The following is a 27,817-nucleotide window of genomic DNA, read 5'->3' as shown; positions in this document are numbered from 1 at the left end:
GTATTTCTAAGATTTTCTACGGGAAAATCGAAAAATTGCTTATTAATGTGCCTAGTTTAACTATAAAAGAAATAAATGTGGCGCTCTCAGGCTTAGATACCAAGTATAAGTCATGTGTTAATAAGGCAGTACTGTTTTTAAGATACAATTAAAATATTCTCTTTGCCAATGCTAACCGTCAGAGTAGGTATCTACTACTTGTACTAGAACTTACTGCTCGAATAAGTCGAAACATAAATCATATGTAAACTGTAAAGTACGTATTTTTCGCGTGTTCATATGCAACATAGTACAAGTTACTTTAGAAAGTTCTTATTCATAAAATATTCGTCTGCGTTCCATATTACCAAAATATGTTACTTCTACAATCTCGTATCTCCCCACAACATTATCCCAATTCTATTCCCTCCGAATAGAGTTTAAAATCGAATGAGTCTAGTTTTTGCGAATGTCAGACCTCAGGAAGGTCGGTCCGGGACGTCTCGGGGTCGGGGACCGTGGACACGCGATGCGATCCAACTGGTACTGACGGCGTCAAAAATATATACACAACTTGGCACCTTACTGTATTGTAATAAGGTACTTTAAATATCTTTGTACATGTAAGGTTTACCGAATACTGTAGCTCTGTAAATATGGAACTATATTTGACATGACATTCGATTCAGACGGGTGTAAAAAGTGCCTTTGCCGTACGGTCAAAAAGAATAGCTGACTTTGTGGCTGGAATCGGAAAATACCTGCAATGCAGTATATCGAAAACGAAACGTTAATATCGAAATAATGACATCTAGTCATGAGGAAACCAATAATTTCTCATTCCTGATGTAGTAGAAAAAAATATTCGAAGGTAAATTAGACGATATAAAAGTCTTAAGGTACTTCATTGTTGACAAGCCACCAAATGCTGGCACTTTCAACCTAATACACTCAGCGTCACGGAATTCGCACACCTTCGGGCGCAAGCATAGATGTAAGTAAATTGAGGTAGATATGGTACCAGGCGCACGATCGTGAGCCATTAAATATAGGTTCCGGAACCTATATTTAGTTAGTCGTATGGGTGACGCCAACCTGTCAAGTTGTCAAAATCGTTGGATCAAATTTTAGTGTTGTCAACTATGAACGTCACACGTCTACATAAATAAAAGGTCATTGGGCGCAAGCGATTCTTTCAAAGGCCGGCAATCTTCACAATTAATAAAACACGTAAACAAAAGAGATAGTACAGCAGAACAGCAGTACTGATAATTCCGCTAGATGTCGACTACGAAAATAATGGTCATTTTGGTACTAAAACTGATGTATGGAGTGAGCACTCTAAGTGTATTTTTTTCTCTATGCCATTGCGTACAGTTGCCATCAGATATATCGCAGCGACTAATATGGAGCTAGTCTACAGAAATGTTGCGATATTCTCATACTAAATGACGTTGTTTGTAGTCAACCGGAGACCAAGGCCTAAATAACAATAATCCACTGCAACGTTGTTTACATCGCTATCGATGCGCAATGCGTAGGCGCACCACATACTTACACCAACTTAACTAACCATTTTGAACTTTATACCGACGTAATAAGGTGCAAGAATTATTAATGTCACCGATACCGGCGCGCGCAGCTCCTGAAATAAACGCCTGATTAATTATTATTAGATCATTCTGTATGCTAGTTATTAATACAGCCTTCTCTTTCGTTCTCACACCGCCCGATTGGAGCGAGAAAGAAACAAAACAAGGCCAAGGTCCTTCGTAAAATTTTAACTTAAATACTCTTCCAAATAGAAATATTCATGAAGCTTTCTCATGTTAGAGGTTTCCCAGTTATGAGCTAAGTGAGCTAACTAAAGGAACGTACCTATATTCCACAACGCGTACTATCAATATTTGGCTTATTGACTTGTTTTACAAGTGATCCTATACTTTTGCGAAAGAAATTGGGCTAGTCTAAGAAACTATAGTATGTACAGAGAGTGACAGATGTCATCTCTATACAATTTATAAGCATACATCGGATTCTAGGGGGCAAATTGTATGACGGATAGGGATCCCGTCATACAATTTGCCCCCTAGAATCCGATGTATGTGTATAAGCTTAAAACGCAAAGTATTACAAAATTTTACTAGACGACACGACATCTGTATCCATGCTGTAATGCTGTTTGAATAATACTATGTGAGGGGAAACCACTTTGACATCACACTCGTATCGTTTAGTACTTATCTCGCTTAATGTACCAAAATAATCATATTGAAATCAATTTAATATGAAAGTTCGAATACCGTCCTTAGGTACTTGAGATATTGAGAAAAGACTTGTGGTAAATACCAAATGGTACTCCGCACTAGAGTCCAAAGTATTCCGCGCAAGAGTCCAAAGAAACTTTGTATCTACATAGTATGATCGTTTTCAACAATTTTCCTTTCAATTAAAATGTAAATTGTAAGTCATATGTCATATCACACGATGTAACAAAGACGGTAAGGTAAAACATTACTCGTTGCGTAATTGCTACTTGTGAACGATTAATCATCGGTAGTTTATGCTCCACAAAGACTCGAGAGTAATAATGTTATGTAATAATGGCATATATATGGCTTTATTATTAGTATTACCTACACGGAGGGATGCCAATTTCACGCAATTGTCTTAGGGCTACTTAGAAATCTGGTGAGACTAATATTGATTGCTTGCGCTTAAGATGGCTTGCAGTTTTATCTATGTTACTAGCGATATTTAATAAGTATGAAATTTTGAAAGTAGGCAAGTTTTCGTACTATGAAGTTAGTATGAGAAACGAAAACGGTTCACAGTAGTCACAATGAATTTCTACTCAAAACTATTTCATTTATCTAAAGGTGTTCCCTAAGAAACAAAGAGGACAATACTCTAAATTGGGTTAAATAAAAAAAACACACTATCAAATTTTGATAAAAACTATGAACTAGTTTTAAACTAGTTCATGCTAGATTAGTACTTGTTTATATTTAATAGCCGGTGCAAAGTCAAGATCAAGGAAACAGAGCTAACCCCGAGGTTGTACGGTTTATGCGATACATAAATAACATTAGCATAATCCTCTGAAATATTTATAGTATTTATTTATAGCAAAAGGTCAACTTTTACTTTTTAACTTGGTCGAAGACCAAAATAGAGAAAGGGTTTAAAGTCGTTGGGTGTAAGTAGAGCCTCTATCACTTTAGCATACCTATACTGTGGTATAGGTATGTCTATACAGTCATTCGATGAGGGGTCACGGGGAGGGGGACGCGGGCACCCGAGCTGCATACATCGCATTGTCAGTAGCTCGGTACACGTCAAAGGCCATCGGACCACTGTTACTTTTTACACTGTGCCTATAAGTGCTTATTTGAATCATATTTAATAATTTTTAGAATAAAACACCTTAATACCTTTTAATTACCTGATTTAACAGATAGGCTGTAATGTCAATAATGTGGTTCTAGGCGGCCTTCTCATCATTTCAGCCTTCTTTTCATGTTCAATTGCTAGATATTTTTTGTCTTTGTTTTGGATTAAATTTTATTGAGCCGGGCGGCAAGCACCCTTTGCTCGTGAGAGGGCTTAGCGTGAAAAATATTTAGATTTGTTGTTAAATGATATTATTTTTATTTTTCAGATGTCTTCTATCCCGAGATTTCGTGAGGCTGGGCAAGTGGTTCGTGCAACCGTACGACGGAGATGAAGAGGATGTTGGGAAAAGGTATTAGAAATATTCATATTTACTACGAATTGTATTGTGTAACACATAAACAGAACTGCTAATAAGCTTCCACTAAACCATAATAGGGAATATTACGCAAAACTGTGCGAAGGGGGCCCTACTAGCACAAATAGTAAACATACCTCCTTGATACATAATGTCATATTTATTCGTAATTATAGTCTGTGAAAAGTTTACGGTATAGTATTTATAAGTTACTGTATGGTTTGCGGTTTGTGCTAGTGCTGCACTCCGGCGGCAGAACATTACAGTAATACTCCCTATTGATTGAGGTCCGTCATTGTTTTCTGTGTGACAATGATAACATTGCAACTACCATAGCATGCAAAATATGTCAATTGAAGCTTTCCACAGGCCTGGGCCCGTACAATCGCATGTTTTGTCGTCTATCTTTTAGTTATAAGTCAAGTCAATCAATATTTTTCTGATCATATAATTCCGTTCCAATCTACGGAAAATTCGTGTTTGAGCGAGACTTACGGTAGACAATCCCGTGGAATACTCCAAATTGAAACGTCATTCGCTCTTCAACACTCGCGACTCGCGGATGGAAGTACACTTTGACACAGTTTTCATGGCTGTTCTCAAATTGCAAGCGGCGGCAACGCTGGCTTCACTTCCTATATTGAAACGAGGATCTCTGTGTCGTGCCCGTCAAGATATCAGGGCATGCCTTCGTTCCCCCTCGAACATTTGTGTATCAGATCAGATTAATAAAAATATCGTCACACGATTATGCTGATTTGATAGGAGCATGTATTGGATAATCTTACACATTTATATTTACTTATGATAATTCTGGCTCTCTAAAACTGAGTTGAAGCCAACCAATCGACGAACCCATTTATTAATTAGTTTTGTCATGGCAGATACCACGTTTATGGCTTGAACTAAGTTCCAAAAATAGTAATGAACAATTTGCTGTATGTTTATGAAGCGACTGAGTCATGTTATTTGACTGATAATTAAATAAATACATTTTGAAATGTAACTGCAACTTTGTATGTGCATTTTCAATATCAAATAGAATGAAAGCTGCCATTGACGCTTACTATTTTATTATTTTTATAAAGCCTCATCTATAGATCTACTTATTTGGATAAAAAATGAATGAAAAAAGGTTATTTCGTACTTTACGGCCCAGACAATATAAAATTAGTTCAGTTTCTTTACAATTTAACGGAGCCAGCTATAATTCTGCATTCGCACTTTCCTTATCCTTATCTAATAAACATATGTTTGAATACGGTCGCGAATCGCTGTTGTTGTTGTTATCGGTGGAGCATTTTATCAATAATATTCTGCCGGACTTAGGGTGGGTTGCACCAAACTGCTCCATAGTAAAGCGCCGGGGCGCGCCCCGGCACTTTACTATGGAACTTCCCATACATAAAAATTTAGCGAACTCTTTAACGATACGAACAGTTTGGTGCAACCGACCCTTAGTCAAGTCGATTTCGAATTTACGCAGCGTTAAAAGGGTTAGTTAATACGATGTGTTGAAAAAAGTAAATTATCTTAAAATCATAAGAAACACATAGGAACTAGGTACATATTAATGTTAAAGACAATCATTGAAGTATCCGACTGATGCAGTTAGTTTTGGATGTGTTTATTTTCCTTTTCACAAAAATAAACTTTTTTCTTATATACATCGTTATTACAGTCTATCTACGCGAGGTTCCGGCTAAATTTTACATGGAGTATGGCGCGGACATATATTGTTACTAGAGTGCCCGTTCGGTTGCAAACGTAGCGTGATCTTCACGTTTTTGTGCCTATACTGTATAATAAACTAATGTGTACACTTTAATTTCCAGCCCCTGGCACCTCTCGTTCTCCTTCGCGTTCTTCCTGCACGGCGAGAGCACGGTGTGCGCGTCCGTGGACGTGCGGCAACACCCTCCCGTGCGCACGCTCACCGCCAAGCGGCTCGCCAAGCTGAACGGCCGGGAACGGAGCGCTGATGCCGATAACAAGGGTGAGAACTTGAGACAATAATGCTCCAAGCCCCGGACCAATTGGCGCGAGGAAGGCTAGTAACGTTGATAAACAGAGGTAAGTATATTGAGACAACCCCGCACCTAGCTCCTAGCTATTGCTGTCCGTGGATGTGCGATAACACCCACCTGCTCGTACGCTCGCCGCTAAACCGCTCGCCAAGCCGAACGGTCGGGAACGGAGCGCTGATGCCGATAACAAAGGTGAGAACTTGAGACAATACTGCTCCAAGCCCCTGACCATTGGCGTCGGTCGACAAACTAAATGGCCCCGAGTGGAACTTAACGTTGACAAACAACTGTAAGTACAGGGGAACTCATCAGCCATTGGTAGTCGTGGGGTATCCTGAATGGTCGGAGAATACTACCTGCAACAATTATTTTAGTGTTTCTAAAAGCGGTAGTTTTAGTTTAAAAGACGAACCTCTTGATGGTTAGTATTTTCATTAAAACAATGATACATATTGGCTTATTTACCTACACGAATTTTATTTTCGCTTGACGATGACTTGACACTTTTGTGTAATATTATACATAGACATGGTTAATGATTCTATTGTTGTTTCTATCCTACAATTACTTTAATCTTTATTGTTATGTTGCAGTGATCCTGGCGCCCTTCGGTCTGGAAGGCACAGTTACCGGGCGCGACTGGAGCGACTCTGACGCGCCAACCGCGCGACTATTGGACGCGTGGCGGCAACTCTACCCTTTGGAGCAGGGCTGTGGAGCTGTTGAGGTAAATTGTTATTCTCTTTCTTATGTTTTGTCGTTATTTTGATATTAAAATGTTTGCTCAAACCTTGGGACTTAATAGTTGTAATGATTCTGGTTGGGAAAAATATGCAAAAGGAGTGTTAAAGTTTCTGTTTAGTATTTTGGACGTTGCTGAATTAATTATATTTTCTGTATTTCCATTTAATGTATCGTGTGTAATACTGGCATTAAAATATAACGTTTAATAAAACTATTGAAACGGATTATATCGCGTATATTGAATTCATACTACGTCCCATATAATCCGTTTCAATAGTTTAATTTCACGTATTTAATTCATGAAAGCAAGTAAGAAAACGGACCATGGCAAAGGCCGGTATAACGCTAGGGAGAAGAAGACTTAGGGAGGGTTGCACCAACCACACTTGACAGACTGATCAACATCATTTAGCAGAGACTATGAATATTCCCATACAATAAAATTTTGCGAACACTTTAACGGTGACAGACGGTTTGGTGCAACCGACCCCTAGTCCGATACGATTTCGAATGCGTCGGGCGTCGTCTCCAGGTTTCTTGTTGAGTCGATTCAATTTGGCTCGCGTTGATGGCGCCGAGAGGGGCGGTTGTAATGTTTTAATGTTCTATATTGTGTAGCAGGTAACTAATAGTGTACAATGTGTGTTGCAGGTGGTATGCGGCGGCGTGCGCATGCGCTACCCGCTGCCCTACGTGCTGGTGACGGGCATGGAGCCGCCGCCCGCGCCGCCGCGCTCCGCCGCGCCGCTCGCCGCCGCCGCCGCCGCCGCGCTCGCCACGCCCAAGCCGCACCTGGTACATGCATACATACACTACACTACACGATATACATTACTCACCACTACATGAAGCCCACCGTTACAAACCGTACGATGCCACTGGCTAATCCGTGTCCATTGCCGCACTAACTTTATTCACTTATCTCTCACGCCACGAGCTGCTAGCCAGCGAGCAGCATTCAAAGCCGATTAATTGGTTGAGTTCAATGTATAGACGGCTTTAAAATGCTGCCCATCACCCCACACGCTTTACACGTATCATATTCATACATAAACCGCAAAGCGGACCGCAGTATAGATTACGATTAACACCTATATCCTATGTGACCGTGCTCACATGCTAGTAATTGTATCAATATTAATGCACATCATATTAAAATTTAACAATCTTACACAAATCTACCTAGGCCCACAGTAAGCTCAATAAGGCTGGTGTTGTAGGTACTAGACGACGATATATGTAATAGATATATATAGATAATACTTAAATACAGAGAAAACGTCCATAACTCAGGAACAAACACCTGTGATTTGAACAGGGATCCTTACCAGGATTTGAACCAGGGACCTCCTGCTTCGCAGGCAAGATCACTACCAATCACTACAAATAGGCTAGGCGGCCGCTAATTGGGAAGTTACAATGTTGTGTTGTAGGGTAGTTACAATGTAAAATCATCTATTGGAAGTAGGAAACAAATGTTTATTTCTAGTCATTGATACATTTGAGTACACTTCCCATAATATCTAAGAAGTAAAAACAAAAAGGCACAACTGACATTTTATACAGATATTGAAATGTCATCTAATTTACTTCTAACAAAATCTTAGTCGGTTTAAATTATGGAATTAGTAATTAATACTTTTTCTTTACCACCTAATGTTATACCAATTTGAACTTTACTTCCAACAATTTAGAATAACATTTCCCTTAACCCTTGCAGCCGGCGGACGTGTGCTACGCCGAGCCCGGCGACAAAGGCGAAGACTTCGTCGATCCCACCCGAAAAACCCCCTGTACCTGCGCCAAGTAAGTTCCCCTCCTTACATGCTAACAAAAAAAACTGACCCATTGGTAGACTTTATGTCTTTGGGATAAGGTCTACGAATGAGCAGTTAATTCTTGTCAACGATGATAAGCTATTTTAAACTTAGAACTCACTGCTAACTGGAGTAAGGACTAATGGAGCATTCCACAGTTACGTATCGACATTCGCAATCATTTTTTTGACTTTCCAAGCCTAGTACTCTTGGCTTGTCTTTTTGTCGTGTAATTTTAGTATCATATTAAAACCGCTTGTGTTCTTAAAAAACTTTATAACCTACTTTTACTATAATACGTAAGTTGACAAAGAAATTCGGAATTAAAGCAAACGTTACGTAAGCGACTCATACTCATAATTACGCCAATACTTTGGCAGACACAATTAATTTTGTCAAAAAAAAACTAGATGATAAACTTGTCGTTTTCATGGAATGCTCCTATGCTACTTTTACATGTTTGGTTTTCCTTTAATGCAATGTTTGCAGTGAGTTTGATGCAGCGCAGAAACGAATGACGGATATTTATACGTCCTTTGCATTTGCGTGTAAAACTGTTATGTTTAGATATATATGCGCTACAAAACTATACGATGTAAAGCACTGTAAAATTAATAAAAACTTATGTACACATGTATAGGTCAAAGTATTCCAGAAGTGTGTGTGCTAGGCAGCTCAATATCATCCCAAACTATTTTTTGGGATATTTGCAAATTCGAAACAAAATAGGTACAATAAGAAAATGCTGTAATGCTTGTGTGAATCATTCGTCTTACTAAACGTGATACTGATAACGTCGGTTTTGGTAGCGCATATATTCTAATTATTTATTTAATATAATAAATCAGTAGATAGGACCAGTAAATAGCTGTAGCTCTATAAATTTTGTGTGTTATGCATTTTTATACGTTTTGTATTTATATGAAAATGACCACGTATCTATTTATCGTTTTTATTGAAATGCATTTGAATGGAAAGCTCGGTCGTTTACGGTTGATAATAGACCTTAAGTATAATGCAATACGGTTGAAATTGTCCGTGAGCGACGACACGCAATGGAGCTGTTTATACAAGGTGTAGCGTGTAGATATTTAGGTAGATGTTATGTATGTGAATGTTTTATATTATTATAGTCTTTATTGTCATACTTCGGATTTGTAGAGTAGAAAATGTATATTAAATTGAGAAAAGTATGTAATACCTATTCGTAATGTTTGGAATTATTCGGTTTACGTTCTACAAATCCGATTGTATGTTTATTGTAGTAATATTATTGTAGAGGGCCGCTGCTTCGCCTAGATATACGCCGTATCTATTTTTTTGGCTTTAAATACATCTGCTGATTTCAATGATAAAATTTGTTGAAAATGAAAACTTTAGTGTTGAATCAAGTCAACAGTAGGTATTGCAGTTCAAAATTAAAAGTTTTACATAAAAGTTACTGTTCAAGTTTAATACTTGTTAAAAAATAGATGTTGGTACGTTTCAATAATAACATAAAGGAATGGGTTTTTGTACTAGTTATGAGGAAGGAAGCTTTTCGCCGATTGGCTGTAAATACACTACGGGTTTTGAAAAGGAGGCAAAGCAAAGATACGTGGGAAAGTATGCGCACCTGCGCTTATTAGGTATACTGTAACGGGCGGTGGTCACTCGGTCAGCGTTTACATTGGGGTGCCCTTATAGCGGGCAATGGTCCTTCGATGATGAGGTAGGGTAGGGTAGGGTAGGGTAGGGGTGTTGGAGCGCGGTTGCTAGCGTTGTGGTGACGTGCAGGTGGCGGCGCCGCCGCGCGCGGCCCGCGCCCTTCCACCGCCGCGCGCCGCCCGCCCGCGCGCCGCGCCCACGCCACCCGTGAGTACACACACACAGCCGGCACCGGCACCGGCACCGAGCCGACCACACCATGCTCACACACACCACCTCAGGCCGCACTCACGATACACACGAGAGAGAGGACGAGAGAGGCGTTGTCTTGCGACGACGTACCTGACGTGATAGCCTTATTCGGATAATTCTTCAAACTTTCTTCGATCCGGGAACGATCATAGAAACCCATCAAACTCCCCTTCGTGTCGAAATTGGTTAAGATGACCCATCCTCTACGATTTCCCATTTTCATTCAAATGACACTCTTGATATACCTACTCCGAACGATTTCTCTGAGTCTCTCTTTTTGCAGCCGATAACTTGACCCCATGACTAACTGACAAACTAAATTCAATATAACGAATAAAACTAAGTATTTGATGTGTATGCAATCAAATATCTAGTAAACCTCAGTCGCATAGGCAACGCCTCAATTATTACAAGTTCTTAATACAACATATAACTCCTAAGAAGAATACAATAGAAATATTATTTTTAGAGATTATACAATAGAAATATAATTTTTAGAGATTCCACAATAATAATATTTCAGTTTATAAAAAAAGGAATCTAGATAATATTTCCATCGTTACTTATCCTTACTAAAAATGGGTCACCATCGAAAATAATATAATACCTAATATTGCACAAAATCAATACAATCATGGTTCATATGTGAATGTGGACTCACGACAAAAACATTTGAAACAACGCGAAGCTTATGACTGGACACATATTATGCAATACAGCTTTCATAGCATGTTCATATTCAAATTGAAAACCAAACGTGGTAGTAATGTATAAATTATTTTTTGTCGACTATCAAAATGTAACAAAGGAGAATCGATGTAAGTACGACAAAGGAAGTGTTTATACAATATAGGAATCTTGCCAGTAAAATTTCAAATATTTCTTACTGCCACATTTGGTTGTACAGATTATATTTTATTGCATTGTAGAAATATTGCATGATATTCGCTTATGATTGTTATAAATTGCATGTTTTGTGTCTTTATCTCGAACGATTTGATCTGAAACGCACTTTTTTGTTATAGAATAAATATTTCCTTCGATAGGCTGTCAAGGTTTATTACTCATTTATCAAGATCAAGATGTTTTTATAAACCACAGGTAGCCGAAATGTTATATTCGTTTTATAACAAAATATGATAAATAAAAGGTTACATTTTATTTGTAATCAGTTGGAACCTTTTATTTCGTTTAAATATTATCATAAGACACGTAAAACATAAAATATTTATTATAGATACTTTGTACATCATGGAAGATACGTTTGGGACATATTCTCGCGATATGTTACAAACTGTTAACATTCCTCTTCCTATATTAATATGAAGATCTCTGTGCGATACTTTCCAAGGCTAGAGGTGTTGCTTCGTTCCCCTTCACACATTAAAGTTAATATTAAAACATGTGCACAATTATATTGCATAATAACATCTACCTTTCATATCGATGCTAAAACTACACGGGAAGAAATTCATAAAGTTTGTGATTGAAATATCATTTTCAATTTCATTGTGACGTTCATTGCATTTTGTTCATGAAATCATTTTATGTAATTGATTTGGGTCAAAGAGTGAGTGGAAGCGAAATGTAAGAATTTCCGAGCTAAAAGTAGTCTTATGGCTATTATTCTAGTTGAAATAGTTCAAGTTCAGTCTTTTTACTTCTCATTTCTTAGTCGACAGGCGCGGTTCAAAAACGCCTCCTACCGTTTTAGTACGTCAGTAAGTTTTTAAAGAAGCTCTTTATTTGCGATGTAAATTGGAATTGTGTTATTTTTGAAGTCGCAGTTCTTTTATTCAACGCGGTCGACATTTCGCTTCCATTATTTATCCAGCCGGGCGGGCGCGCGGGGTCCACGTTGAAACCCGTCGTATTATCGGGCGCCACGTGTGTCGCGTCGCCTCGCTCGGTCGTTGACCTACGCGTGTGGTGTTGCAGAGGCGGCGGGGCGTGCTCGGGCTCGGCGGCGTCGCCGGGCTCGTGCGGCGGCGGCTCGCCGGCGGCCGCGGGCTCGGCGCCGCCCTCGGCCGGCGCGGCCGCCTCCCCCTCCCCCGCGTCGCACCCGCACCCCCAGCCCCAGCAGACCGCGCTCCCACACCAGGTCAGATAACAAACATTTTGTTCGTAAACACAAAAAAATCTCTAAGAAATGGCCTCATCTCGGCTTAGTGCTGCGGCGATCTTCTAGCACGGTAGGAGCCGTGTGTCATCGTCCCGACACATACGACGCGCAGAGAGCAGAATTTACAAGATACTTACGAGGGTAACACGAAAAGTCTCCGTATGTGTAAACTCGACTCTTAAGGACTTATTTAGACGGCGCGCAAACTCGTGTACGATTTTAGTTACACTGCGGACCATTGAAATAACATCAATTGAGCCGACCAATCAAATCACGCAATGTAATGAAACTCGCATGTCAGTTCTCGCACCGTCTAAGTGAGCCCTAATGCTGACTGCCTGGCATATATTCTTTAATCAACATAAGGCGGTTGACGCCAGCGTCGAGCACGCACGAGTCTGAGCGTCAGTTTCCTAACCGAAGCGTGAGAAATTGACCTTCCCCTTTGCGTTTCTGTAACCGGTGTGTTGGTCTTGCAGAGCGCGCTGCCGCCGACGACGCTGCACACGCCGGCGCCCACGCCGGAGACGCACGCGCCGCCCACCCCCGCGCCGCCCTCCGCGCCGCCGCCCACCAAGCTCTACCCCCAGGTAACCTTCACACAAAGAGGTATTAAATCCTCGAGTTAAAGCGTAAACAATTCCAAATACTTCTCAAATCAAGGATTAAGGTAAGTTTTCTGCCGGCGCGGTATCGTGTCCGCGGGGCTCGAGGGATTAACTATGACATATAATATAATCGAAAAAAAATCCTGCCCTAATTTTTCAGCTGACCTAGATAGGACCAACTTTGGCAATTGAGGTTACTGAGTAATCATAGTTAGTCGTATAACTAATCCGTGTATATATCTGTTCATTTCGAAGCCCTAATTTGTAAACATTTTATATCTAATAATTTGCTTAAAAAAACCATACCCTTGAGAAACTTGCAATTACAAGTTACCCAATTGTATCCCCAGGGCGACTCCCCGCGCGACGCGTCGCAAGCCACCAACCCGTCGCCGGTGCCGCCGGAGCTGCTGAAGCGGCCCGTGCTGCCGCGGGGGGAGACTCGCGTCGACCCGCTCGAGGACGAGCACTCGCTGCACATGCTCTACGACTACACCACCGTGCACGCCTGGTGAGTACACAACCTTTGAACGACACGCCTGTTGCGTGCGGCGCGTCAACTTTGTTGGAATCTTGGAGAATATAACCAAAACCAAACGGAGACGCCTTGTCTGTAATTTTCCGTACAAAACAGTCTGCCGATTTTTGCGGGGGAGGGGCACGTCAAATGTATACGTAACGTAAAAATAGCCATGTCAGATAAACGTCAGTCCATACAATGTGTATGACCATTGGCCGCCTATTTTCGACAGGGGGAACGCCTGTTAATGGCTACTCCGTTAGGTTATATCCTCTAACGTCGGAATGGACTAAGATTTGACATTGGGCTCAAGCCGCGCGCGTCAGTTGACATCTTTGGCGGTCGAAGGGATAACGTCACAGTAGGGCCGACTGCAACGGAAAAATGCTCCCGATACTACATTTTTAAGAAAATTGATGATTCCGGGACGACGACCAAGCTACGTAAAGCTGAACATACATAGTCTGTGTTTACACCACCATGCTTGGTGAGTCCGAAGAACCCTTCCTCTCCCTCTCAGGTCTTTAGAGCTGAAAGGTGTTGGGTGAGAACTGAGCGCGATTTAATGATCCATTAATATTGGTGACCGTCTCAAATTGAGGATTTACCTCTCTGAACCTATTTTGATTTCAAAACAATAGAGTTTACTCAATCAAATATGAATTTGCAGGTGACTATGTTATAAGAATTTGTCATACAGCAACAACAACATACATGACAATAGCTCACCCAGCGAGAAATACCGACGGATACAATTCCATACAAGAAAAATTACTTATATGGAATTGTACTAAAAAAAACGCAATTTTCAGCACAAAAGGTGTTACTGACATAAGATTCGATAATTTACTTCAATGTTAAACTTAAGGCTAAGAAAAACATTCATAAATTCAAGAACATTTTCTTAATCGTGTCATTACACCAGCACCAACTTTCATTAACACTTTGAATTTTTGCAAACTAATTTATGTGTCTGAGATTTTTCCATGTTCTACGCTAACCTATGGCTGGCAGGTAAACTGTAGCATTTCTTGACACTTGAATTATTTTCTGAAAATTTATCGTTTCATTTAAAGCTTTATCCTATTTGATTTAGAGTTTATTTTTGCGAGAATCCACCACGGTCGCGTCAGGAGTCGAGACAACTTGACGTGAATCTAGGGCTCGCAACATTATGATACCAGTGTGCGCATCAACTTTCCATTCAGTTTAAGTTTGTTGTGTTCTTCATTTGGTTACAAGAATATCAACCCTTAGTCACTTCATTTGACTGAAACCATCAAATTATTTCTTGCATGCAGTAAACTTTAAAATCCTTTTGATTTAGTGGTATCTAACGTCTTTTAAAAAACCTTTGTGGCCGCATACATAATGACTCTAGTTTATAATGTTTACTCCTGTTGTGTCATTCTTGAGAACGTTTTCAGTTTCGTAATGTTTCTTGGACAGGCACGTTTCCCGTACTTCACGGAGAATATTCTTGTCGAACGGTACAAGTCTACTACAGGAAATGTTTATACATGTACTAATTTTGACCACTCGAGGACATTTCCTATTCGCTCCGTGCTCCGTGCATGACTGTGACGACGCCCGCCCTAGTGGGTTTGGGATATACTGTTTAAATTTGACAGTTGGCAGCTGCTAAATAGTAGGAAGATGTCGTCTCACGAAAGGACATATTTTCACCACGTCTTTCCTTGGCGGCGTCGCTTGCATATTTCCCACCACCAACTTCGCACATAGCCAATAATAAATGGAGAAAATTCTTGGGGGCACAACTTTACATCAGGCTATGTATATCGTTTGACTCTCCGTTAAATATGTTGTATGTTTCTCCAGGCTGGAACACCCAGTGAAGCGTTTCAAGAGCGACGAGAACACGTTCCGAGAGGAGCTGGCCCTCGGCAGCACGGGCGGCGACCTGTACGCCGGCCACGACCACACGCGCATGGCCGTCATGCCCGACCACGCGGACGTCAAGCACGACCATGTGAGTTACTGTAAAGAACACGTACCGAGAGGAGCTGGCCCTCGGCAGCACGGGCGGCGACCTGTACGCCGGCCACGACCACACGCGCATGGCTGTCATGCCCGACCATGCGGACGTCAAGCACGACCATGTGAGTTACTGTAGAGAACACGTTCCGAGAGGAGCTGGCCCTCGGCAGCACGGGCGGCGACCTGTACGCCGGCCACGACCACACGCGCATGGCCGTCATGCCCGACCACGCGGACGTCAAGCACGACCATGTGAGTTACTGTAGAGAACACGTTCCGAGAGGAGCTGGCCCTCGGCAACACGGGCGGCGACCTTTACGCCGGCCACGACCACACGCGCATGGCCGTCATGCCCGACCACGCGGACGTCAAGCACGACCATGTGAGTTACTGTAAAGAACATGTTCCGAGAGGAGCTGGCCCTCGGCAGCACGGACGGCGACCTGTACGCCGGCCACGACCACACGCGCATGGCCGTCATGCCCGACCACGCGGACGTCAATCACGACCATGTGAGTTACTGTAAAGAACACGTTCCGAGAGGAGCTGGCCCTCGGCAGCACGGGCGGCGACCTGTACGCCGGCCACGACCACACGCGCATGGCCGTCATGCCCGACCACGCGGACGTCAAGCACGACCATGTAAGACCATCTTAACTACAGCTCTAACGCCTGTGGCCGTGGTTACGTGTGACTACAGTGTGTTTGGAGGTTTTTCTATGAATGGTTCATATTCTAAAAAAAACAACTAGTTTCTGTAAGCTACTTTCTGCCATATAGTCGACGCTTAACGAAATCACAAAGTGTTAAGTCTATATGGAGATTGGATCGATTTGCTGTGTGGTTCGATATCTTAGAATATTTAGTAACTGGCTCAGCCGATAGGATGAAAACAAATGCTTTTGTTGAATTTACCTCGTTAGTTCGTATGACTTCGGACTGTGTTAAATAAAGACTAATATTTAAAATAGACTACTGGCTAAATCGGTTTCGCGTTCAAATGCGCTCCGTCAAAAGAAAAATTTGGCAAATGAAACGAGACCAATCGGGTACCGTATAGGGAATGCAAATCGGTTATTTTTTGTATGGAAATAACCGCGGTTTCGGTTAATAACCGATAATTTCCATACAAAAAATAACCGAAAATAACCGATTTGCATTCCCTAGTACCGTAGCGTTTAGAATCCTTACCGTAAAAAACTTCCAAATACTAATAAAACCTAATTAAACTTCAGGATGACGCAGCGTACAAGAACCTCTACACGTCTGACGGCCTCTGCCCCACGCTGAAGGACCTCGACCAGATCTTCGAGAACTCGGACGACGCGGCCAGCGGGGATGAGACGGTAAGACTTGTGAGTTACCCACCCTTATTTATTACTCCTTAAGGTTGAGGTTCGCGCGACGTTTACACCAATTAGACTTATACAATCCCTCGCGTAGAGACGCTGCTTAAATCATCTGTCAAGATGTTAAAGGCTTGAGACCAATTAGTTAGAATTAGAGGCAATTCTATGCAGTGTTGATATTATGAAAGTGTAAATGTGGCGTGGTCCTTACGGCTTATGTTGTTTTGTCTATAATCCTTTTAAATTAAGTAATATGTTTACTAAAGTTAGTATGAATTGAAATTAAAACATTTACGTACGAACAATGTACTAAAACGTGGACGTTAAACACAAATAGTTTCGTATATAGCCGTCTGTTCCTATCTCTATCGCACGCGCGTAGTTAAATTGCTTTACCGCCCATGTGCCGGCGCACGCCTGTGCGAGCGGGAAACGAATATAATTATGCGCATGCGATAGAGATAGGAAATAGCGGGTCAATGTACAAAATTCTTCGTAAACTTACCTAATTATATTCACTTTAAGTGGAGATTTAACTAAATAATTCAGGATCATCTTTTCGGTAATATTCGGACAGTACTCATGGAAGTATCCCTAGGGCGATTGCTTTTTTTTTTAACATGAATGCTGTGCAACCAGACAAACGAACAATAATTTCCAATATTATGACATCACTTGATGAATTTTATTTTTCCTATACACGCGCTCAAGGGATAACTCCGTACCTCTACAAAATTTCGCAATATTTACAATAAAAAGTATCATACATCATAACATAACAGTGTACATTGTTTTTCATGACACATGCAGTGTCAAAAATCAAGGAAGCGACATGAGAAGCAACAACACAAGGTTTCCACAACGTCTAACACGCGAGCAAGCTCTGAAGAAGTTGGCAGGCTTACAACGAGAACAATCAAAAATAGAGTTCAGGAATGTTGAACTTCTATCCATTATAACAACATAATTATAGTGGAGAAAAATGAATGAAAACTCCTGCGTCTTCTGAGTTCGCTCGCGTCATATGCTCTTACTAATTAAGCCTATTCATCACAGCTTCAAGTACAAACGCCCCCGGACTCGAACAAGTCGTTCGAAGAGACCCGCGGCCGAATGGTGCGGGCCGAAGAGCTGAGCAAGATGTTCCCCACCCCACCCTCGTTGGAGCCGCACGCTGCCCCGTCGCCTGGGTTCACCCTGGAGTTGGAGCCGTTGAGGCATGCGCATTCACACGCGCATCCGCACCTCACGCCTCACGCCACGCCCCCTCATGAGCCTATTGAGGTGAGTTACTGTTCTACTGTCATGTGTTTCCCAATCCTCATTGGAAGCGCACGTCACGCCATTTATTACGACTGGCGACTATCTCTGTGATCCTTAGGGTTAGCAGTAAATATTGGGTGCTATTGCTATCATCGGTAAGAACCCTTATTTAGCTTAAAGCAGCGGTCGGTACTATGTGGCCCTTGGCTGCTGAAAGGTTGCCGACCGCTGGCTTAAGGTATTGGTATTTTCGGCAAAATAAATATAAACGATGGCTAGGATAGAACTGTAGTTGAATTTAGACTATTTTCTATCATTGTAGCGTTATACTCGTATCCTAACTAATATAAACTTTTATTTTGTCTTTCATATGTTTTAAAGCATATTTTATCTCGGCAGGATTGGTCGTATGTGTTCAAACCGCCCACCGTTTACAAGTGCGTCGGGTCATCCAAATACGCGCCACTGTTATCTCTACCGTCCTCGTCGCTCCCGCCCGTCACGCTACCTCCGCATGCTGTTTACCGGCCACGGTGGCAGCAAAGTGAGGAGGAGCCACAGCCACAGACAGGTAACAGCGGCCTTTTATTAAACAATTAGGAAAAGGTGTAGTCTGTCTCACGCTCGAGATACTATTGCGGCACACTCGTGCTAAGGAATGTATATAAGTATGCAGCCTTATCGTCCATGTTGTGTTGATTTGTAGCATTTAGGGTCGGTTGCACCAAACTGTTCGTATCGTTAAAGAGTTCGCTAATTTTTTATGTATGGAAAGTTTCATAGTAAAGCGCCGGGGGGCGCCGGCTGACGTTGATCAGTCTGTCAAATGTGGTTGGTGCAACTGGCCCTTAGTTTTTGTTTGAGTATACATATGTGTTATGTATTTGTACAGGAACGAAGCGACCCTTGTCCCCCCTGGCGTCGCCGGCCAAGCCGCCCGCCACGCCGCCGGCCGGCGCGGCGCCGCCCGCCTCGCCCGCGCCGCGCGCCGCCTCCCCCTCCCCCGCCTCCCCCGCCACGCCGCGCGCCGCCTGCCGCGCCTGCCCGCTGCTGCTCAACGTGCTGCTCGCCGACACCGTGCTCAACGTGTTCCGCGACCACAACTTCGACAGCTGCACGCTCTGCGTCTGCAACGCGGGGCCCAAGGTATACTCTACACTATACCCACCCCCACCCACCCGCGCCGCCTGCAAGGCGTGCCCAACGCTCAACCTCCTCCATAAGCGAGTCGATCGGTTTTTCCAGGGGTCGGCAATCTTTTTAAAAATAATGGATAGTTCTGGCTACATTAAAATCAACAATTTCAAAAGTATCGCAGAGCCATGATTTTATGTGAATTTATGTGATTATAAAATAATTAAATCGTACCCTAGGTGAAAACGTCGACGACGTACAAATTTTAAATTTCTCACCTGTTTCTACTGATAAAGTTGACTTTCTAGGGTTTAAACTAGTTACTGGCGCAGTGGGTAGGATCACACCTACCCACAAATGAAACTTAAAAAAAAAATGTTTTTATACTTTGTAGTTACCTGTTGGTTTCTTCTCAGGTTGTCGGCAACATCCGAGGAGCGGACGCATCCACGTACCTGCCAGAGACCGCGGAGGCGGCCGACGAGGACCCCGGGCGCTGCACGTGCGGGTTCAGCGCCGTCGTCAACCGGCGGCTCGCGCACAAGGCCGGCCTCTTCTACGAGGTGAGTAACTCTTTTACACTGGTTGGATTTTACTTTCGTAACGACTGTCGACGTTGTACATTCATACATGTGTGAAGATTAATAACCCCTAGCGAAAATCATTTAGATTGCAATATTTACGAAAACACATATTTTTTAACAAACTGCAGTAATTTTAAAATTATTTGTTCATTATACATAGTATGAAAATCAGCGGGATTGCCTCTTACTTTTTAATTATATACTTTTTCGTTATAAAAGCCGCAACAGACTACCATACCGCACCGCGACCTTGGTGCGCCGCACTACGTAATAACATAATAAAAGTATTTTAAATATTAGATAACAATTTAATTAATAATATAAGACATTTTTATCTTGTATTTTATTTTATTTTCATGAATATAGTGCTAAATAACTTTAAAAACCAATTTAATATCGTACAAACGTTTAACTGTGGCTGTATAAGATTCTGCCTTTGCTCATTTACGCAAGTGTAAGGTTTAAAAAAATATTTATGGTGTATTCCTTTTGGTTCCCGCCTTATGAAATCGAGTAAATAGAATTCAACGAAAGAAATCAAGAATACTTTTGTTTTTAACAATTTACTAACATCATTTTTTATAAAAAAAGGATCAACGTGGGATTAGTAAAATTAAACAAATACCAATTGTTCCAGGTGAGGAAATAAATACACTATTTTTCCATTTTGTTTCCACCCAGTTGTTCGTGGGACGGGGACGCAGAGGAGTACACCACTTTTCTGCACTAGAGCATAAACGTATCACTTTCTGCGCACCTTTTAGAACAACAACGACCCACTTTCAGAGCATGAGATATGAAAAATACATATGTATAATGTTTAGGGAGCGTTTTAAAATAGCACCGACAGCCGAGCGTTAACAAACGTCAGTATTGACTGCGGATCAGAAGATTGCAGGTTCGAATCCTGGCAGGGTCGCCATGTGAGGTGTGGCGTCAATTGAAACAACTTGTTGGTTGTAAGTATAGTTTAATTATGAAATATGAGCCTTAACCTACGGAATATATAGAGATCAAGTGTGAAGGTGCGTCGTGTAATAACATACGTAACGCACACTACAACGCAGACGCGGCCGTGAGCCTCGCTGAGCGGTCTGCGCCAATCGCTGCTCGAGCGCCTTTGCCTTCAATGAGCGTAGTATAACGTAGTTTTCTTCTTCTTCTTCGGTCCCTCATTGCTGAGGATCGCGACCATGTATGCTACGTCTCCACAGTGTGCGATCATAAGCCATATGGGTCACGCACTGCATGTTGCCGCCAACCACCCTCTTCACAACATCAGACCATCTCGTGGGTGCTTTTCCTCGCGCTCGCTTGCCCTCTATTTGGCCCAAGATAATCTGCCTTTCTAGGTCGTGCTTTTTAGACCGCATGATATGACCAAAGAAGCTGAGTGCGCGTTCTTGACATTTTGTAGAGAGCCGTGTGGTGATCTTCAGCTCCTCTAGGATAGACTTATTAGTTCTCATAGCCGTCCAGGGTATGCGTAGGAGCCTTCGCCAACACCACATCTCAAAAGCGTCGATTTTTGCCATGTCGCGACTTTTCAAGCTCCATGTCTCGGCACCGTAAACGAAGATCGAGAATACCAGAGATCGGGTCAAGCGCACCTTGGTTAAACGACGGATACTTCTGTTCCTCCATATCTTGTCGAGGTTCGCCATTGCACTTTTTGCCATGCCAGATCTACCGCGTATTTCGCCAGTGCAGCCACCGTCACAGGTTATCTTATCAGCGACCCGAGATACACAAACTCACTCATTTTTTCATATTTACTGAGTGCATCGGTGATGGGAAGTAGATTGGTTCGGTCTACCACCATTACTTTCGTTTTGAAATGGTTAATCTTAAGACCAAGCCTAGTACTCTCAACCTCAATTTTCTTCAGAAGAGTTGCCATCTCCTCTTCACTCGATGCCACTATCGTCGTATCGTGTGCGTATCTCAGATTGCTGACCCTGTGTCCACCCACTACGATACCGCCTTTCCAGCCGCCCAATGACTTCCTTAAAATATGTTCGCCGTACAAATTAAAAAGTTTCAACGACAGAATGCAGCCTTGACGAACGCCTCGTTCTGTATGGAAATTATTTGACTTTTCACTTTCCAGTTTCACGAAGCTCGAACCATCGAGAACCAACGTAGTTTTAGAAGTAACGAAAACACTGATAATCGATGCTTGTGTTGCGCGCTTCTGCTTTCAGTGAGCGTTTTAATACCGAAGTAAGAATTCCTCGCGCCTCTTCTACTAATCTTTCGGCGTCGATATACTGACACTAAAGGGGTCCACAGATTACCAGTTCGCCGGACGATATCAGCCTGTCAGTTAATCGCAAAAGGTAACAGTGGCGAATAACTGACAGGCTGATAGCGTCCGGCGAACTGGTAATCTGTGGGCCCCTTAAAAACCAGTCTAAAACGTTCACAAAATTATAGTGTGTTCGTTTTCTGCTTACGTGCTTCGTGCTTACGATCCGATTTTTCGGTTGCATTATACGATATTTCGGTAGGTTGTTTTTGTTATACGATAGCGTTATTTACGTAATATTTACATTCGCAGGACGAGATGGAGATCACGGGCATAGCGGAAATCCCGGCGCGGAGCAGTACGCGGAGTCTAGGGGCCGTGGCGGGCGCCGTACTCGGCATGTGCGCGGCTCTGGGCGGCGGCAGCGCGTCCGCGCTCACGAGAGCGGCCAGGCACGCGGCCAGGGAGCGCCACGACCAGAACGACATCAACCTGCTCGAGTGAGTACACATATGTTCTTTGCCGAGAATATTTTGAATCAAATTTGTCCCGTGACGGGTTATCATTATTTAAAATAGGAAGTGCAGTCAAGATTATGGCCGTTCATAGACGGGTTCACACTGGTCTACCTCTCCCAAGGTACACACATGCGGACACAATGCCTCGGGTGAGGCACGATTTCACAGGCCGGACTGGTTCACGCGGCAAATTCCTCGCGAGGCAACTCTTTCTGTGTGGTCCGCCTCGTATGGAAATGAAAACTGAAGACCGTTTGACAGTATGTTTGCATTGCAGATACTCTGACGGCGGCGCGGCGTGCGCGCGCGCGCTGCGGGCGGCGGGGGCGGGGGCGGCGGCGGGGGGCGGCGTGCACCGCTGGCCGTTCATCGGCGCGCGCGCTCCCAGGTGCTCCCGAGACGTCATCAGGTACTACATATTACTATGCTCTTGTCAAACCATATTTGTCTAGAAAAAGGCACGAAATTCTTCATTTTCTTTAGGCGAACGATCCTTCCCGCCTAGTTTTTTTTTAATTTACTTTCTTTTTCTGCTGACGAAAATGGCTTTTAAGAGATTAAAATTTATTTTAAAAACTGAACTACATATAATTTAGTTGTGGTCTCAAACCTCAAGTTAACCACATCCATAGGTCACTATCAAAAAGCGGGTGGGATGCTTGTTAAAAATAAATCGTACATCCAAAATTAACAAAACAACCGTTTTATGACAATGTCCATGAATAGTTAAAACCTCTTAATTATTTTTTTCTACTCGCGTACTTTTATTTGTCATTTAAAGGGTCGTGCACACACCTTTAAAACCCTACCTTATAGTTGTCAAGACAAGTCTTTAGTCTATTCCCCAAAAAAGAATTTGTGCATACACGCAGTATCTTTTTGGCGATTTTACGATACTTCGTGTAATGACCACTTAAAAAATATTGAATGAAATACAGTGTTGCCAACCTTATTTTAAATCTCATCTCTGACAAATAAGTGAACCATAGACATTTTATTTTTAATTTCATTCATTCATTCTTTTCCCGCCCGTACCCTCCATTTTTGCTACTTCTTGATATTTGTTGAATTTACAATTTTATTTCAAAGTAAGTGCTTGGTCGTAGAAAAAGTCTCGTACTCGTGGCGTCTTTATTAACAATTTTCGGCTTCGGCTCAAATTGTTACTCACGCCACTCGCCTTTTTTGACCTCTCTTAAACAACGGTTGCATAAAATACTATTAATGCATCGTCAAGGCATAAAACGTTTCGCTTCGCGAGGAAATTGCCTCGCAGGGCAACTCTTTCTATATAGACCTATAGAATAATGTGCATTTATAATATCACTTCACAAAACACATGTCTCATTCCGTATCCCATTTCAGATTGATGCGCCGCCTCCGCCCCCTCCTCCAAGACGCGATCCAGAAGCGCTGCTGCGGCGCCCGCATGTGGGACGGCGTGGCCGGCCCCCTCACCTGGAGACAGTTCCACCGCCTCGCCGGCCGCTCCAACGAGGACCTCTGCGAACCCCAACCCGTCCCTCCCCTCCTCGTCGGACACGATCGCGACTGGATATCGCTATCGCCGTACGCCTTGAGGCATTGGGAGCGCTTATCCCTCGAACCTTACTCGTATTCCCGGGACGTCGCCTACGTAGTCCTAGCGGCTGACGGCGAAGTCTTAACCGACCCTATTAAAACGTTCTTCAGAGAGCTATCGACGGCTTACGAATCGTGCCGCTTAGGACGACATCAACCTATCAATCGAATAGCGCGCGACGGCTTAATAAGAACGTCACCGAGCGACCGCGACCAAACAGCAGAGGAATGGACGGGAGAATTACCAACGGGCCGACTTGGAGAATACATCAAATCCTACGCAGAAACGTTACGAACGAGCATAGTACCTCAACTAGCGAGTCTTAGCATTGATAGGTCGTTGTTAGAAACGGAGACCAAGTCGACGCACATAGAGCGGCCATCGCCGTCGCCGATGCGGCCGCCTTCGACCCCGGATCACCCGCCGACGCCGAGCAGTCAGAGTGACCAAGAGAATGAGACGCCGAATATGTCGTCCAGTGCTAATAACAGTACAGGTATGTAGAAACACTTGTGAATCCTCACACACATACTCACTTGAAGATTTATGAAATCAAGCTTCTGTTTGAATAAAATAAAAATGTACTCTTTTTAAGCTTTTATTATAATAACGTAGTTTAGTCGTGCTTTCGAGTGTGTAGTTAATTACAGTTTATTCTGCGTTAAGAATATGTCTGCCTTTTTTCGATTGAAACGATGTTTTTTTCCGACCATTTTTTTAGTCTTTGCCTAGATAAATAAAGGGACAAAATTGCCGCGCGAAGTAGATCTATGCCTCGGGCGAGGCATGTTTTCAAAGACCGGGCTGCTTGGCGCGGCAATTTCCTCGCAAGGCGAATCGCTTTCTTTATTAACATAACCTTATTTATCTACAGTGCATAACTCCTGGGAAGAGGAAGAAGGCGGCGCCCCCGCACTAGTGGTATACGTAGTGGAGCCTCCCGCCGCGCACGCGCACCGCGCGCACGCGCTGCACGCGCTGCTGCGGCTGGCGGCGCGCACGCACCACCACCTGCGGCACCACAACCCGCTCGTCAAGGTTAGAGACATTTGCGTTGTGTTGTCTTGTGACAACTTAGGTCAGTGAATGAATGAGGTAAGGTCTCTTCTCTGTCGTACTTGTAAATTCGTACGCAAGTGGAGCATTCCACGAGCTGTGCCGTACAAATGCATTTTATTTCCTGTGTTGAGATTTTTTTTGGCATTTAAAGCAGGCGATTACTTTTTTGTGCATATTTTTGGCCAGTTGTCATAGAAAAGGAAACTCTTATACCTGCAAATCTTCAGAAAATTCGCGTTTGTACGGGACAAACGGTAAACAATTTCATGGAATGCATGCTCCAAGTGTGACAGGGAGGCGACACGTCGAACGTGATTCGCGGGCCTCCTGCGAATCTGACCATTGGAAGCTGGAGTTTTTGGTCTGTAGATTGCAAGGGACGCTAGTCATCATTTATTGCGAGGAAATATGAAATAGTAGTTTGTGTTACAAGGGATCAAAATGATATATTTCCGTCAAGGGCGTACATTGAATCCTGAGCGTAATGAGGGGTTCCAGTGTTAACGCCCAAGACGAAATAAATTTGATACCGTGTGACACATACTGCTTTTCACATCAACTATGAGGAAAATAAAAAAATCTTAGTGTTGACACAATCTGATGCTAAACAGATTATGTAAGCTAAAAAAATAATGTGCAAAAAAATGTAAAAATAGTGTGCTAGAACAGAAAAGTGTTACTTTGATCCCTCCTAGCAGGGAAGAAAAGTGCCACTTTGATCCCTCCTAGTAGGGAACAAAAAGCCCTTTTTAATACAATTACTCAAAAAGTTTAGTTTTTATAGCTGCAAATCGTGCGTAAAGTTTGATTTTTTTACACTAGTGCTAAAAAGTAATCTGATTGATACTTTTTAAATAAATTAGTATTATTCGAGACCCGCTTATAAATGACCCACCTGAACAACGCGCGATTGGGCATAAAGGAGTATTAAGCGAGACCCAATAGTATTACTTGAACAACGCGCGATTGAATGAAGCTGTCTTTCGTACACTGCACTTAAGAATATAAATGTAATTCTAATTATTAGATATATATCAATATAAAGAAATAAAAAAAGATTCATGTTTTTTTACATAATTATATGTTCTGAAATAATAATACAATTTCTCTTCAATTGGCATAATGCTGACAACAGAATCCACATTGAAAAAAAATGGCAATTAAAAGTAAAACTTATTTATTCCCTTCCGCCTTTTTTAGGGTTCCGTACCCAAAGGGTAAAACGGGACCCTATTACTAAGACTTCGCTGTCCGTCCGTCCGTCCGTCCGTCCGTCCGTCCGTCCGTCCGTCCGTCTGTCACCAGGCTGTATCTCACGAACCGTGATAGCTAGACAGTTGAAATTTTCACAGATGATGTATTTCTGTTGCCGCTATAACAACAAATACTAAAAACAGAATAAAATAAAGATTTAAATGGGGCTCCCATACAACAAACGTGATTTTTGACCAAAGTTATGCAACGTCGGGAGTGGTCAGTACTTGGGTGACCGTTTTTTTTTTTGCTTTTTTTTTTGTTTTTTTTTTATATGGTACGGAACCCTTCGTGCGCGAGTCCGACTCGCACTTGCCCGATTTTTTTATTCAACATTTATATATGTGATTTATGTTTGTAATTGCCACGAACGTATCATAAATTATTAAATAAAAATGAGTGATTCAGACGATTTTGGAGTTAATTTAACGCCACCAGATATCAAAGCAAAGGCATCCGTTGCAAGTGACAGTACCTAAGCGGAACCGGAAAAAAGCGAAATCATTATACATTGCTGCCTATGAACATTTCGTCAACTGGAAACGAGAAAAGCAAACCGTATCATTCTCGGAAAACGTATTGTTGGCGTACTTTCTTGAATTATCTGAAAAATATCAGGCACCAACTATGTGGTCAAAATACTTAATGTTAAAAACATAAAAACAATGATAAAGTCAAAAAAACGATGTAAATATAGGTAGTTACACACAATTGACTGCATTTTTGAAGAGAAAGTCGCAAGGATATCAAGCAAAAAAATCTAAAGTACTGACGGCAGATGATATTGAAAAATTCATCAACGAAGCTCCGGATCATCAGTACTTGGCAACAAATAATAATACAATAGTATTATATTCGTAATTGGACTAAAAAATAAATAAAACTGTCATTTTAACTACTGTGCTTTTTATTTCATTGTAGTTTTTTCGCAATTGTATTAAAAAACGTTGTTCGACACACGTGCGGAAGTGTCATTTTCACTCGTCCCGAGTCTTGACCCTCGCCTGTCGGCTCGGGTCAAGAAACCTCGGTACTCGTGCAATATGACATACTTCTCGCACTTATATCGAAAACTACTATTTCCGAATAGGTGATGGGAAAAGGTTTATTATGTTTCCAGATAATCTCGCTAGATGGCGTGTGCGAGACGGCAGGTCTCGGCTCGGGCGGGGGGGAGCTGCGCGCGCTGGCCTTCAGCGTGTTCACGGGCGCGCGGCGCCTGCTGCCGCCCGCCGCGCCCGGCAAGTCGCTCACCGGCTTCGGCACCGCCGCGCAGGCCCGGGTGCTCATCGAAGCTATGCAGGTACACAACCGACACTCTTCATTTTCCATAGGTGGACCTTATGCCTGCCGTGATAAGG

The 27,817-nt window shown here is 42.5% G+C and overlaps 1 protein-coding gene and 1 long non-coding RNA gene across 2 annotated transcripts in view; both read left to right on the top strand.

The window, feature by feature from the left end:
* Positions 1–27,817, top strand: part of LOC134793034 (uncharacterized) — a 459,561-nt gene that overhangs the window by 391,433 nt on the left and 40,311 nt on the right. The window lies entirely within an intron of this gene.
* Positions 1–27,817, top strand: part of LOC134793067 (mediator of RNA polymerase II transcription subunit 13) — a 113,386-nt gene that overhangs the window by 79,980 nt on the left and 5,589 nt on the right. Inside the window, exons 4-23 of the mRNA XM_063764592.1 lie at positions 3,641–3,724; positions 5,566–5,726; positions 6,351–6,484; positions 7,153–7,296; positions 8,222–8,307; positions 10,095–10,173; positions 12,052–12,318; positions 12,819–12,929; positions 13,298–13,458; positions 15,307–15,457; positions 16,701–16,820; positions 17,871–18,098; positions 18,477–18,648; positions 18,970–19,223; positions 19,628–19,774; positions 22,356–22,543; positions 22,839–22,970; positions 23,927–24,639; positions 25,018–25,181; positions 27,577–27,759. Coding sequence (XP_063620662.1) covers positions 3,641–3,724; positions 5,566–5,726; positions 6,351–6,484; positions 7,153–7,296; positions 8,222–8,307; positions 10,095–10,173; positions 12,052–12,318; positions 12,819–12,929; positions 13,298–13,458; positions 15,307–15,457; positions 16,701–16,820; positions 17,871–18,098; positions 18,477–18,648; positions 18,970–19,223; positions 19,628–19,774; positions 22,356–22,543; positions 22,839–22,970; positions 23,927–24,639; positions 25,018–25,181; positions 27,577–27,759 — 3,679 coding nt within the window. The remainder of the gene's footprint in view (positions 1–3,640; positions 3,725–5,565; positions 5,727–6,350; positions 6,485–7,152; positions 7,297–8,221; positions 8,308–10,094; positions 10,174–12,051; positions 12,319–12,818; positions 12,930–13,297; positions 13,459–15,306; positions 15,458–16,700; positions 16,821–17,870; positions 18,099–18,476; positions 18,649–18,969; positions 19,224–19,627; positions 19,775–22,355; positions 22,544–22,838; positions 22,971–23,926; positions 24,640–25,017; positions 25,182–27,576; positions 27,760–27,817) is intronic.

The sequence above is a fragment of the Cydia splendana genome, chromosome 8 (genome assembly GCF_910591565.1).
Source record: "Cydia splendana chromosome 8, ilCydSple1.2, whole genome shotgun sequence".
In the NCBI taxonomy this organism is placed as follows: Eukaryota; Metazoa; Arthropoda; class Insecta; order Lepidoptera; family Tortricidae; genus Cydia; species Cydia splendana.
This window is presented reverse-complemented; position numbering and strand designations above follow the sequence as displayed.